Source organism: Bubalus bubalis, chromosome 2 (genome assembly GCF_019923935.1).
Source record: "Bubalus bubalis isolate 160015118507 breed Murrah chromosome 2, NDDB_SH_1, whole genome shotgun sequence".
Classification (NCBI taxonomy): Eukaryota; Metazoa; Chordata; class Mammalia; order Artiodactyla; family Bovidae; genus Bubalus; species Bubalus bubalis.
The window spans coordinates 35032115-35044843 of NC_059158.1; the positions used below are offsets into that span (position 1 = coordinate 35032115).

A 12729-nucleotide genomic window follows, 5' to 3' on the forward strand; every position below is an offset into this window, starting at 1 on the left:
GTGAGTGTACAGTTTAATGTAAACTTGTAGGGTTGTGCAGTCATCCTTACGGTCCAGTTTTAGAACATTCCCATCACCACAGAAGGTTTCCTTGGGCCCTACCCTGCTGTCAATGCCTGCTTCCAGTCCCAGCTGGGACTACTCCATAGTCTGCTTTCTGTTTCTCTAAATACGCCCTTTCCAGACATTTCATCTAACTGCAGTCATGCTAGTCTTCTGTTCCTGATTCTAGGACATAAGTTGGATACACTGACCTGCACACCACCCTTGCTCCCCCTCCCATCACTTAGTGCCCCATGCCTCCAACTCAGGCCTCTGCCCTGAGCTGAGGATCTGAGCTACCAGCCATGGCCGGCTCTGCATCCTGACCACCTCAGCTGTGGGCAAAGAATCAATCGCAGGGCCTTGTTTCCCATCTGGAGAAATAGACAAAACATCCCTCTCCTCTTTCTCCTTCAGCCTGAGGTAGAACGGGGATGTCAGACCCCTCGGAAGTGTGGGCCCTAAGGAGATGGAGGCTGGCTTCTTTTCTTGAGGACACAGAGGCAGAAGCAAGATGCTCTGTGTCGCTATAGGCATGTGCTCCTCCTGGGAGGCGAGAACCGCAGGACAGTGTGACTGAGGGTGAGGAGGGCGCCCTCAAGGTCTCCGGCCGAGGGGGCCCGCCTCCTAAGGGTGTGTGTGTGACCGTGTGTGAGAAGGTGCCGGGAGCACTGGTGCACAGCTGTGCACACGTTTCCCCATGGTCTTATCTTAAGCACTGAGCCCATCAGAGGCCAGAGGTAGCCTAAGATTTCTTTAGCTTCTCTTTGTGTATTTTTAAGAGTATTTTTTAAAAAATATTCTTTATTGTGTCTTTTTAGAGATTTATTTATTTATTTGGCTGTGCTGAGTCTTAGTTGTGACATGAAGGATCTTTCCTGCAGCATGCGGGATCTTTGGTTTGGGCATGTGGGATCTAGTTCTGTGACCAGGGGTCAAACCCAGGCCCCCGGTGTTGGAAGAGTCTTAACCACTGGACCACCAGGAAAGTCTCTGTGTCTTTGCCTTTTAAAAATGGTTACTGTGTCCGCTCTGTCACTCTAGGTATGGGTATTTCATAGAATGGAGGAATTCAGAGGAAACCATCAGTGATGCTCTCCTCTGAGAAATGACATTGGGGTCTCACTTTCCACCGGGTACTCTCTCATCCCTTTTGAAATTTTTGTCTTAAATTTGTGTAATTTTCATTAGAAAAATGAAGATGATTATTAGCAGTGAGCCCTGGTGTGTTTGCCTGGCTCCCTGCAGACCCTACTTCCATCAGATTACCTTAGAGCTGAGCAGATTACAAAGTGCTACCAAATGCAGCTGCTCATTTAATCTGCTCATTCGTTCAACAAATATCTGATGAGTGTTTCCTAGAGGCCAGGCACAGCTCTAGAAGCTGGGGATACAGCAGTAAGCCAAACAGAGAAAAACGCCTGCCCTCCCAGGGACTTACATTCCACTGCCCATAGAAAGACATGCAACAAAATTAATCAATTATATGGTGGTGAGATGGACAGGGAAGCCTGGTGTGCTGCAGTTCATGGGGTTGCAGAGTTGGACATGACTGAGCGACAGAACTGAAAGGAAAAAAGACCAGGCAGAAGAGGGTAGTGGGGATGGAAGGCTGCCACATTGAAGAGGGTATCAGGGAACGTAACCTGAACAGACTTGGAGGAGGAGAGGGAGTGACCCGGGAGCACTTGGAAGAAAAGGGCTCCAGAGGACAGCAAATGCCAAGGATCTGAGGCAAGAACATGCCCAGCTTGAGGAAGAGGCAGCATGGCTGCGGAACAGACGCTGAGGCTAAAGGAGCTGGGATGACAGAGGTGAGAGAGGTGCCAGGTCCTGTGGGGCTGCTGAGCCCCTGAGGGGGTTTGGGGTTTTACCCCAAGTGAGATGGGAGCCTTTGGAGGTTTGGCTGAAGAGGGTCAGGACCCTAACTACTGGGTTTACAGGTCCCCCTGCTGGAGACCAGACTGTGTAGCAGGAAAGGGGGTGGACTGTGGGGAGGCTGAGAGAGGTGGTGGAGGCTTGGAGGAGGGGGCTTCAGTGGAGGTGGTGTGTGTGTTTCCCACCGACCCAGGACCTTATGGGGTCCTCTCAGGCCAGACCCCTCTCACATATCCTCTGCTTTAGCTTCTCTATGAAGTACCCAGATAATAGTGTCTGCCCGCTTTCTGAGTTGTTTTACAGAAGCGCAAACCACCACCAAATGGAATAAATTAGCAACCTGAAGACCATGAACACGTGGCCCACAGACCCATAAGTACTTTAATCCCTGTGACACCACCCTTAGACTCCCCTCTAAAAATGGCTTCCTGGATCCCACTGGGAAGTTTCAGTATTCTGAGCACCCCTGACCTGAGTTCCCTGTTTGGCGTCTGCAGTAATCAGCCCTCTCCTTCACTGCAACCCCGTGTCTGCACTGGCACTGGGGTGCGACCCAAGGTTGGGTCCCCAGCAGGTGGGTTTCAGAGTTTTTAAATATTTGGAAGGGAGAACCCACAGGAGTTGCCGCGGATTGCACGTAGGGTTTGATGGAAAGAGAAGAGTCAAAATGACTCCAAGGTTTGGGACCTGAGGAGCTGGAAGAATGGAGTTGCCTGTGGCAAAGGTGGGGAGGAGTGGATGAGGTGGGGAGTTAAGTCCAGGAGGCGCTGAGTTCCTACAGGTGGGTACGGTTGACGTTTCATTTCACAGGTGTTTCTTTTCACTTGAAACCAGACCCCGTGAGGCGGGGCCGGATCACGTGCAGGGGCGGGGCCAAGGGGAGCGGGCGGGGCCTGCGGGGGCCGGGATGGCGGCGGCGGCGGCGGCGGCGCCTGGAACCCTGGAGCCGGGTCGTCTCTCCGTGTATTTCTGCGGGAGTATCCGTGGCGGACGCGAGGATCGGGAACTGTACGTGCGCATCGTGTCTCGCCTCCGGCGCTTCGGGGTGGTGCTTACCGAGCATGTGGCGGCCGCCGAGGTGGACGAGAGCGGTGAGCGAGGCGGTGCTCGTGGCGCGGGCGGCCGGGAGGGTGCAGGCAGGCCCCTCGGCCAGAGAAGAACTGCGGGGGGGCTCAGACCGCGTGCGCCGACCTGGGACCCCACGCCCCGGATTCAGTTACTATCTTGACCTTTGGGTCTTTCGTGGAGAACTTCTTGGGCTCCTTCCGGCTTTTGTAGGAGCAGGAGGGGAGGAGGCCGCACTGGCCTCTTCTCTCCCACGGAGCACAGAGCTTTCCTTTGACATTGGAGGTATCAGCCCTTCTTGACCCGACAGACCCCAGGTCGCGGGAACACCGTCTCTCTCAGGCCCTCTGATCCTCTTGCTCCTGCGGAGAGGTAGTCCCGGATCCTGGCTGGTTTTCTACTTTGGAAATAACGCCCAAACTCTCACACTTCTCATAAAAACCTCAAGTGTGTCCCCTTTTCCCTCCCAGGGGACAGAGCCAGGCTCTGTAGGACCCAGTGCAATTCTCAGAGACCTCTTTATCTTAACTTTTGACTACCCTGGGTCTTCATTGCTGCGCACGGGCTTCTCATTGCAGTGAGCAGCCTGGGTTCAGTAGTTGAAGCCTGAACTAAACCTGGCGTTCAGGCTTAGTTGCTCCACGACAGGCGTGTGGAATCTCCTCTGCTCAGGAATGGAATCCATGTATTCTGCCTTGGCAGGTGGATTCTTAACTACTGGGTCACCAGGGAAGTCCCTGTGGCATCCTCTTTAAAAAGATGCATCACAAAGTTGCTGGTGCTTTGGGAAGGACCTGTGCTCAACAGTATTCTGAGGGAGCTTGTTGAAAATGCAGATACTGGGATAAAACCTTTGAGTGCATTTTTAATAAGCTCTCCAGTTATTCTGCTCTGCTCTGGGGCGTATGACCCTCATGCTCCCAGTGGGTGACATTCAATCAAGCTGGAAAGCTGGGATCCTGGCCCTGTGACCCCAGGATCTCCCCTGCCTTCACACCATCTCCCACTGGTTACACTTTGCTTTCAGGCAGGGATTCTCAAACTCGCCTGGGTATGAGAATCACCTGGAGAGCTCAGTCAGCGGTCCAGGCTCATCAATACCTGGGTCTTTGTAGTTGATCAGGTTCTCAGGTGGTTGTCACTCCCACCAAAGCCTGAGAGCCTGTGGGGCCCTAGGTTCCTTGCACGGGCCAGCCTCTTGCTCCTCCTGCCTGTCCCCACCTGGGATGTGATTCCTCCTCCTCCTCCTGTCCACCTCCGATCACTGACCTCCATCTCACCTGTATCACTCCTGTCGTTGATCACATTCCGCTCCCCGGAACAGGACTGCATTTTCCTTGCAGGCTTTTCCATTTCCTCATTACTTTTCATGGAATCCTAGTGTTGGGGGACCCTTGGAGGCCATCTCTCTGTCCCCTCCCCTTCCCTAAGCAGGGTGGATCTGGGGGTATCTAGGGCAGAGGAGAGGAACTAAAGCCCAGGGTGGGTCCCTGACCAGCTTTCCCTCAACCACAGGGGAAGAGGCTGCTGGAGGCGACAAGCTCATCCATGATCGGGACCTGGCCTGGCTGCAGCAGGCAGATGGTGAGTGGTCCACCGTCCTGCCTGCAAACTCCCCTGGGGTCCTAGATCCCCTGGACCTGCCTGGTTCCCCCCTCCAAGGGACTCCCTAAGTTCCCTTCTCACCGCAGCCAGACTGTGTCGTGTGTCCCTCACAAGCCCAAGGGTGAGCCTTGGTCTCCTTTCTTCCCAGTGGTCGTGGCAGAAGTGACCCAGCCCTCTCTGGGGGTAGGCTATGAGCTGGGCCGGGCCGTAGCCCTCCACAAACCAGTCCTGTGCCTGTTTCGCCCAAAGTCTGGCCGAGGTGAGCCCCCGTAGCCCTGGCCTCCTTTCCCAGCTCTCTGAGGTCCCTGCCCTCTTCTCCTTCCTTGTGGGTCTCTGAGCACAGTGCCCACCCCAGAAAGGGAAGGGCAACGGGCAGTGTGGGAGGGGAGGAGGGGGAGTGTGGAAGTGGCGGGGGAGACACTTTCACCCCCATGCTTCTTGCCAGTGCTCTCAGCCATGATCCGGGGAGCAGCCGATGGCTCCAGGTTCCAGGTGTGGGACTACGAGGAAGCAGAAGTGGAGGCCCTGCTAAATCGGTACTTTGAGGCGTATCCTCCTGAGCAGGTGGCTGCCTCATCCTGACCCAATTGCTTGACTTCACCCCAGTTTTTATTAAATTCTCCTGACCCCAGACTTGGCTCCTGGCTCTTAGCCCCAGTACTGATTCATGGCACGTATCAATTCTGACATTATGTCCCATTGTGGGTAGAGGAAGGTCCAGTTCTCAATAATATCCTAACACCCCGCTCAACTTCAAGATGTAGAGACCTTTAAAGGTCCACAGGCCCCCAAGAGGAGGAGACTTTCTAACATGCTCAAGCTCCCTGCAGCAACATTCAGGAGTTTGGATGAAGCTGATTGTGGAGGGTGGGGGTGACCATTCCTTCCTGTCCCTGTGCTGGGTCCGAGGCTTGTGGACTGAGTACCACGGACATTTATTTCCCTTTATCAATGTAAGTCACAGCCGTCTGCTGTGGGCTTTGAGGATGGATGTCTGGATGCCTAGAGAAAAGAGCAGAGGAGGAGAAGGATTAGCTGTGTGTGATGGCAGGGGGAGCTGAAGTGGCCCTTTGAGGAAACTGGTCTGCTTCCAGAGAAGTATATGAAAAAAAAAGTTTATTCAGTGAACAGAAGACGGTGCCACAGACACTGGTAACCACCTGCCACCATGTGCGGGGACAGTGTTGCACACCTGACCCGTGACCCCGGGGCTCGGTGGCTCCAGCGCCCCCTGCGTCCTGCCCCCTCAGTCGTAGCCCTCCTCATCCTCCTCGTCGTCGTCCTCGTCGCCGAAGAAGAAAGTCTCTCGGTCCAGGTTCTCGGACTCCTCATCATAGGAGAAGCTGTCATTGTCCAGCTCCTCCTCAAACTCGTCCTGCTGCCACTCGGGCTCCTCGTCCTCCTCTTCCTCCTCCTCCTCCTCCAGTTCCAAGGAGCCCTGGAGCCTGGGAGAGCACACACTCAACCTCAGGGCCACGGCGCCCCCCGCCCCGTGCCGGGGGCCCCTCCACTCACTGACTGCTGGGCACGTTGGGCCTCCCACGCCCACTCCCCCCGTGCCGGGGGCCCCTCCACTCACTGACTGCTGGGCACGTTGGGTCCTTTTGCCTCCCGGGACTCGGAGGATGGACTCTGGAGGCCAACCCGGAAATCCTGGCAAGGAGACGGGAGGATGTGGGGAGCAGCATAGAGGACACGGCCCTGGCACCCAGCCATCCTTCACCTGGATCCCCTGAGGGCCAAGAGCCACCTGGCCCTGCCAGGAATGCACCCCTCCCCCCCCCCACCCCAGCACCCCGCTCTGCGAGCCATTGACTCTGCGTAACATGACAGTCCTCAGTGACCCAGGATACGGCGGTGAGGCACCACCTACCCTTACCACTGTGTGTTCATGCCTTTTCTGCCCAAGTTACATATCAATCCGTAAGCTCCCTGAGGGCGGGATTCCTAGTTCAGACTCAACATCAGTGTATTGGAGCCGGAAAGAACCTTAGCTCCCTTACTCTGGTGGATCCCTGCCCTTTGGCCCCCAACTCCTAGGATTCTAAATCCACATCTGGGAAGAATCTTCTGAAAAAGTTCCCCTAGTTCTGGAGAGCAAGCACCTGGCCAGATACCCTTAACCTGGGCTAACTACCTCCTTCATTTTGTAGGAAAGGCCAGGTGGCCGAGGGGCAGGGCTGGGAGGTGGGATACAGGCCGGGTCCGTGTGCCCTCGAATCCTTTCCATCAGGATCCCCCCAGGGCACCGGAGGCTGTGACAGGCGATGCCAAGTGAGGGCAGGAAGGCTGGGTTGGATGGGTGGCTACCTGGGTGGAGTGCTGCAGGATGGCCAGCAGCCGCTCCTGGATCCGCCGCAGCAGCTCCAGGCCAGTGTTGAGGTGCTCGGCCCGCAGGAGGCGCAGCGAGGAGGCCAGGTCTCTGCAGTGCAGCAGCGTCTCCTCTGCAGAGAGGGCAGGGCGCGGGGCTCCCTCCCTTCTTCCCTTCCTCCCACAGATGCCTGCCATGCGCTCCCCACATCTACCAGGGCTCACAGCCTAGAGGTGGGGACATGTCGTAATCAAAGCAAAGGTCGGGTGGGGGTGTCTACCATGGACCTGCGGGGTAGAACTTGAAGACGGTAACATGGCTACGAGGCACAGGAAGCTCCAGGGGCCAGAATGAAGGTGGGCGGCTGGGGCCGGGTCGCCCATCCATCTGTATGTTGGGGGTAGGTGCCAAGGGGACGGGGGCTCACCCAGGAGGATCTGCAGGGCGTTGGTGTGCAGCTCCAGGGCCTCGATCTGCTGCTCCACGACGTCCATGTGCTCTGTGTCCTGGTTGTAGAAGCTGTACACGCAGGCGTAGGCCAGCACCTGCGGGCCCAGGCAGGCTCCTGCTGAGGCCGCCTCCCACCCTCCCCCTCCTCCCGCCCACCCTCTGCCCAGCCCACCCCACCCCACAGTACCTTTCGTGCCTGCTCAAGACCCCGGCAGGCATCACTGAGGAAAGTGAAGGATTTGGGCGGAGGCACCTCGTGGATGGCAGACACGCGGTTCCGCAAGTTCACAGCAAAGTCCTGTGCAGAGAGGTGGCTGTCAGCGCCAGCGGGCACAGCCCCACCCCTCAAAAGAGCGCCCGGCCATCCGGCCCAGCCCTCTAACCTCCTTGGCCACCCCACTGTCTCCTCCCTGCTCACCCGGGCCTGGTGATGGAAAGTGCACCTCTCGTTGTAGTCCTGGAAGCGCTTCTCCTGGCGCGCAGCTTTGCTTACCTAGTGAAGACACGTCAAGAGGGCTGCTGGGTGATTGGCAGGACAAGATGAGGTTACTCCTCAGACCAGCCACCATTCACGGAGGCCTACTGCTGCTCTACCCAGATTTCTTCATTTCTCCTAACTGAGATGAGGGTGCTGAGGCCTGGCATGTTGACTACCCAGTGAAGCCAGGCCCTGGCTCAGAGTCCTTGCTCTGCTCTGCCCTGGTACTCCTGGGAGCGTCCAGCCCACCACAGCCTCTCTGTAGCCCCCCACCTACCCCCCGGTGTGGGATGGCCGACTCTGGGGCAGAAGGTCTCTGTGCACAGACCTCCCAGGACGGAACTCCCAGCACCTGCAGGCCCCGGGGCCTTCAGTCTTCTCTCCACCGAGCCTTGTTCCACCTCTCCGGCTGCTTGGGACATGGAGCTGTCTGCACCCAAGCCTGGAAGCAGCATCCCACCCTGCCTGCCCGGGGGCCTCTGCCAGCCTCCTCTGGGCACCAGCCCCTTACCATGGCGGAGCAGTTGTAATAGTCTTTGTGATTTGGCTTCCAGGACTTGAGGCAGCGCCAGCAGAATCCATGATTGCATTTGGCACAGGTCATGCTGTGGAGGAGGCTAGCTGGTCAGGGTTCCTGCCTCTGGCCAGGGCCCCACCAGGAATGCCCAGGGCCTGGACACACCACTGGCCCCTCCCACGCCCTCTTAAGTCTCCTTAACTTCACTAATCCCTACTAACCACATCCTGGCTTCCAGATCCCCCCATACATGCAGGCTTAAAAGTGGGGGGAACACCGGAATCACTCTGGAAGGTGCGAGGAGGTAGCTGAGGACCTCCCCGTGGTTCTTGAGCTTTCTGGTCTGCCCCTTCCTTCTGCCAGGTCTCCTACCCTCTCCCAAGCCTCCAACCCTGCCGCCGCCCACAGTACCCCCACTTACTGCAGACACCCCTCGTTCTTCTCAATGGGAGCCTGACAGCTGGGGCAGCGCTTGGAGATGAGCTTGGTCAGATGCTTGCTCTGGGCCTCCACGCTCATGCCGTCGTAGTAGCCGCCGTCGTCCACCCACTGGGACATGTGGCCACAGCTGGCAGGGTAGTGTGCCTGGGGGGGGGCAGCGAGGGCACAGCTGAGTCCTTATTGCAGACTGGTTGGTGCGAGCAGGACAGGGCAGGGTGCTTGGGGTGGGGGGGCAGGGAGGGGTGTGGACCCCGGCAATGGGGCAGAGCCAGGGTGGGCCCCCACCTCGGGGAAGCTACAGCTGAAGCAGGAGGCCCAGCCGCACTTGGAGCAGGCGGTGCCGCAGCCCAGGCCCTGGCGGCAGAGGATGCGGTCGCAGCCCTGGGGGTTGGTGCACCAGGTCAGGTTGGCACAGCTCTCCACGTAGCCACGCAGGAGGGCCTTCTCATACTGTGGGGACACAGGGGCCATGAGGGGAGTGCCTGGCTCTCTGACACCACACCTCCGGGTCCCCCGCTCCCCGGGGCTGTGCCCTGGAGCCTCACGAGGCAGAGTGGGGTACCTTGGAGATGACCTCTGGCGAGGAGACAATGGCACGGATGAAGGCCCCGGTGGGCTGGGCCGGGCAGTCAGCAATGGGGCAGGTGCAGTTCAGCACGAGGTTCTGCTCAATGCGCGTCGTCAGATATTCATTCCAGCAAGACTGGGAGGGACACGGGAGTGGCCGCTCAGGGACAGCCCAGGAGCAGGACCCCTCCCCGACACTGGCAAGGCCAGAGACAGACCTGCTGCTGCATCAGCCTCAACGCTGACCCTAACCTTTCTGGCCTCCAGGGGTTTTCCTGATTGGCCACAATTTCAGTTCACTTTGAGGTGTGCAGACCAAAGTGGTAATTAAAATTATTGTTGGGATGGGTGTAAAGGGATGGGTAAAGAGAATCAAGAAAAAGAAGATTCAAGTTCTGAGAAAGACTTGGAGAGAGCAAGAAAGCCTGAGAGAAAGGAGGCCTGGGGGCTGGCCAGGGCCCACTGTGCTGTAGCTGCGACCTCATCTGGCTCCACGTCTTACCTCAGTCCTGTCTCCATGCCCCCGCCCTCTCCAGTGCACCCCTAAATTCTGCTCAGCCCCCTACCCCCCATCACCAGTGCCGGGGGTGTCACAACTCATAAATCCTTCTCCTGCTATCATGTCACTGCCTACCCAACCCAAGCCATCGTCCCCGCCCCTCAACATCAGCCCTCATCGTCCCCGCCCCCCACTTAGCCCTCATCACCCCTCCCCCCACATCAGCCCTCATAGTCCCCTCCCCCTCAACATCAGCCCTCATCATCCCCCCCCAACATCAGCCCTCATCATCCTCTCCCCCCTCAACATCAGCCCTCATCATCCCCTCCCCTCAACATCAGCCCTCATCATCCCCTCCCCTCAACATCAGCCCTCATCATCCCCTCCCCTCAACATCAGCCCTCATCATCCCCCCCTCAACATCAGCCCTCATCATCCCCTCCCCTCAACATCAGCCCTCATCATCCCCTCCCCTCAACATCAGCCCTCATCATCCCCTCCACCCCAGTATCAGCCCTCATCATCCCCTCCCCCCAACGTCAGCTCTCACATCATCCCCTCCCCCCAACGTCAGCTCTCACATCATCCCCTCCCCTCAACGTCAGCCCCCCTGATCCCCTCCCCCAACATCAGCCCCCCTGATCCCCTCCCCCAACATCAGCCCTCATCATCCCCTCCCCCTCCAACATCAGCCCCCCTCATCCCCTCCCCCCTCAACATCAGCCCTCATCATCCCCTCCCCTCTTGATTGTTCCTTCCCTCATCCCTCCAGAAGACACCAACTACCTCATGAGCACCTGAGCCTCCAAAAGACTCCATTAAGGACCCTCTCCCTCACACTGCCTACCCCGGAGCTTCCCCAAATGATGGATCCAAACCCCAGGAGAGTCCCCAGGTAGTTCCATGAGGACTCTCCATGATAAATAAGTGCTTTACTGAACTATTTTCACTCAAGTACTAGACAAAACCAACCCCTTCTTATAGTAAAACAAGCCCAGATAAGCTGGGAAATAGAATGCAAAATCCTTTTCCACATTCAGACCCCCCAGGTCGAGGGCAGGCACACAGGCCCCCGGGCCGATAGCTGTGGGGTGGGAGCACTGCCCTGCAGGACAATGGCCAGGTCTCAGTTTGGAACCTGCTCCATGCCCGCAAGGAGCGTCTCTGCTTGGGGCTTACCCTTGGCCTCCACTGTCCCCACTGCCCAGCCAGAGGGAATGCCATCTCCCGCCTGGACTCCCCTCCTGCCCTCGGCCACTCACTCAAGCCTCACCCTGGGAAGCTGTCTCCCACTGCTCCAGGCCCCAAGGTTTCCTCTGTCAGTGGCTCCTGCACTCTGCCCCTGGCTCCTCTGCTGGGACGGATTCAGTCTGCTTTGCTGAGTCCCATTTCCCGGCTCCCTGTCTCTTGTCTCTACAGGGTCGGGGTGCCCCGTGCTCAGTGCCTTGGGCCTGCTCCTCTCCCCCTGGGTGATGCCAGCCAGGCTTCTGCACTTATTTCCAAATTGAAAAATCCACTGTCTGCCTGTTAGTCCCACACAGGTGCCCAACAAAGCAGCTCAAACTTTACTTGGCCAAAACGGATGGAATTTCCCCTCAAAAATCTGCCCTGCACCCCAACCCCAGGCCTAACATTTCCCCCAACTCCTCCTGCCAGATGCTCAGGTCAAAACCCCAGGAGCTGTCTTGATGCCCTTGTCCTCAGCCACAACCCTGTCAGCTCTACCCCACATGTGTCCCGATCTGTCTACCCCTTCACCGTCCCTAGGCTCAGCGGCCAGCACCTCTTGCCTCTTTGTACAAGTCTCTGAACCAGTGTCCCTACTTCCACTCTTGTTCTGCCCAAGCCTTTTCTCCACACCAAGTGATCTTTTCAAAACTGGAAATCAGATCTTATTGCATCTCTGCTCAAAACCCCCCAGGGCTTCCCATAAAGGTCCCTGTCTGCCAACCCAACTCAACTAGGCCCCCGTCCGCCTCCCAAATCTCTCCTTCCGCTGTCCCACCACTGTGCTCACCTTCTTCACAGAACTATTCCAGGAATTAAACGAGACAATGTTTGTAAAACAGCACAGTGGCCCAGAATGAGGCCCCCATAAATATTAGCTGTGGTTATTATTAGCGCTCGGGTCCTTGTCTGCCTGCGTCTCCCCACTCCCTCACGCAGCACCCAGCGCTGTGCACACAGGAGGTCCATAACAAACATTAGTTGAACAAAAAAGTGGAAGCGGAAAGGGAATCATTAAGAACCTGGGAACAGGGGGCAGAGGCAACTATGTGAGAAGAGTAACTTGAAGCTGAGCAAAAGGGAAGGAGAAAAAGTACAAGTACACACGCATGCAAACGCACACGGCCCAGGTCACGCACCACTGGGGCGGCGCTGCTGAGAGAGGCGGCTAGAATTCATGGCAACAAGGGCGCTCATCCTGCTAAGTGGATGGGTGTGGGCTCTGGTCCTACAAGCTGTGAGGCAGGGGAGACGGCACTCAGCACCCAGCTTCCTGCCTCGGCCCCTCGCCACCCCAAGGGTGCTCCCTCCCCAGCTACAGTCTTCTCTGCTCAGCTTCACGGCAGCCTGATTTCCCGTACTTCCCTCTGCTTTTGTGCTGTTTTTGTTTTAAACTGTTCCTTTTAATTTTTATATTAAGTGAACGTGTACAGATAAAAGAAGTGATGACATTTTGGAATAAAAAAACCTTCGGTGGTGATAAGGAAAACATAAACCATAGTCATCACCAATTTCCAAACACTTCTCATTTATAAAGTGCTTTGATTCTGTACATGTGTATGTATTATCTATTGTTCTCAAATTTGGCTGAACACTAGAATCCCCTGAGGAACTCTTGTTTCACCTCTGGAGATTCTCATTTAATTGGT

General features: G+C 56.9%; 2 protein-coding genes across 9 annotated transcripts in view; one reads left to right on the forward strand and one right to left on the reverse strand.

Moving 5' to 3' along the window:
• Positions 1-2796: 2796 nt before the first annotated feature.
• Positions 2797-5221, forward strand: LOC102395353 (2'-deoxynucleoside 5'-phosphate N-hydrolase 1). Its single transcript, XM_006080958.4, has 4 exons — positions 2797-3011; positions 4501-4569; positions 4739-4849; positions 5036-5221. Exons 1-4 carry the CDS (start codon positions 2828-2830, stop codon positions 5170-5172), a joined length of 501 nt encoding a protein of 166 aa, XP_006081020.4. The 5' UTR covers positions 2797-2827; the 3' UTR covers positions 5173-5221.
• A 468-nt stretch (positions 5222-5689) lies between these two features.
• CUL9 (cullin 9) overlaps positions 5690-12729 on the reverse strand; it is a 38107-nt gene continuing 31067 nt past the window's right edge. For 3 of the 8 annotated variants that reach the window (XM_044929801.2, XM_025269522.3, XM_025269519.3), the window contains exons 32-41: positions 9350-9490; positions 9073-9237; positions 8768-8931; positions 8341-8434; positions 7770-7844; positions 7539-7649; positions 7329-7446; positions 6901-7034; positions 6170-6243; positions 5690-6035 (exon numbers count right to left, since the gene is read on the reverse strand). In XM_044929801.2, coding sequence (XP_044785736.2) covers positions 5837-6035; positions 6170-6243; positions 6901-7034; positions 7329-7446; positions 7539-7649; positions 7770-7844; positions 8341-8434; positions 8768-8931; positions 9073-9237; positions 9350-9490 — 1275 coding nt within the window. In that variant the 3' untranslated portion in view covers positions 5690-5836. Of the gene's footprint in view, positions 6096-6159; positions 6244-6900; positions 7129-7328; positions 7447-7538; positions 7650-7769; positions 7845-8340; positions 8435-8767; positions 8932-9072; positions 9238-9349; positions 9491-10582; positions 12316-12729 lie in introns of those variants that run through there. The other 5 variants (XM_045162979.1, XM_044929805.2, XR_006545436.2 and 2 more) reach the window with 5 other exon arrangements.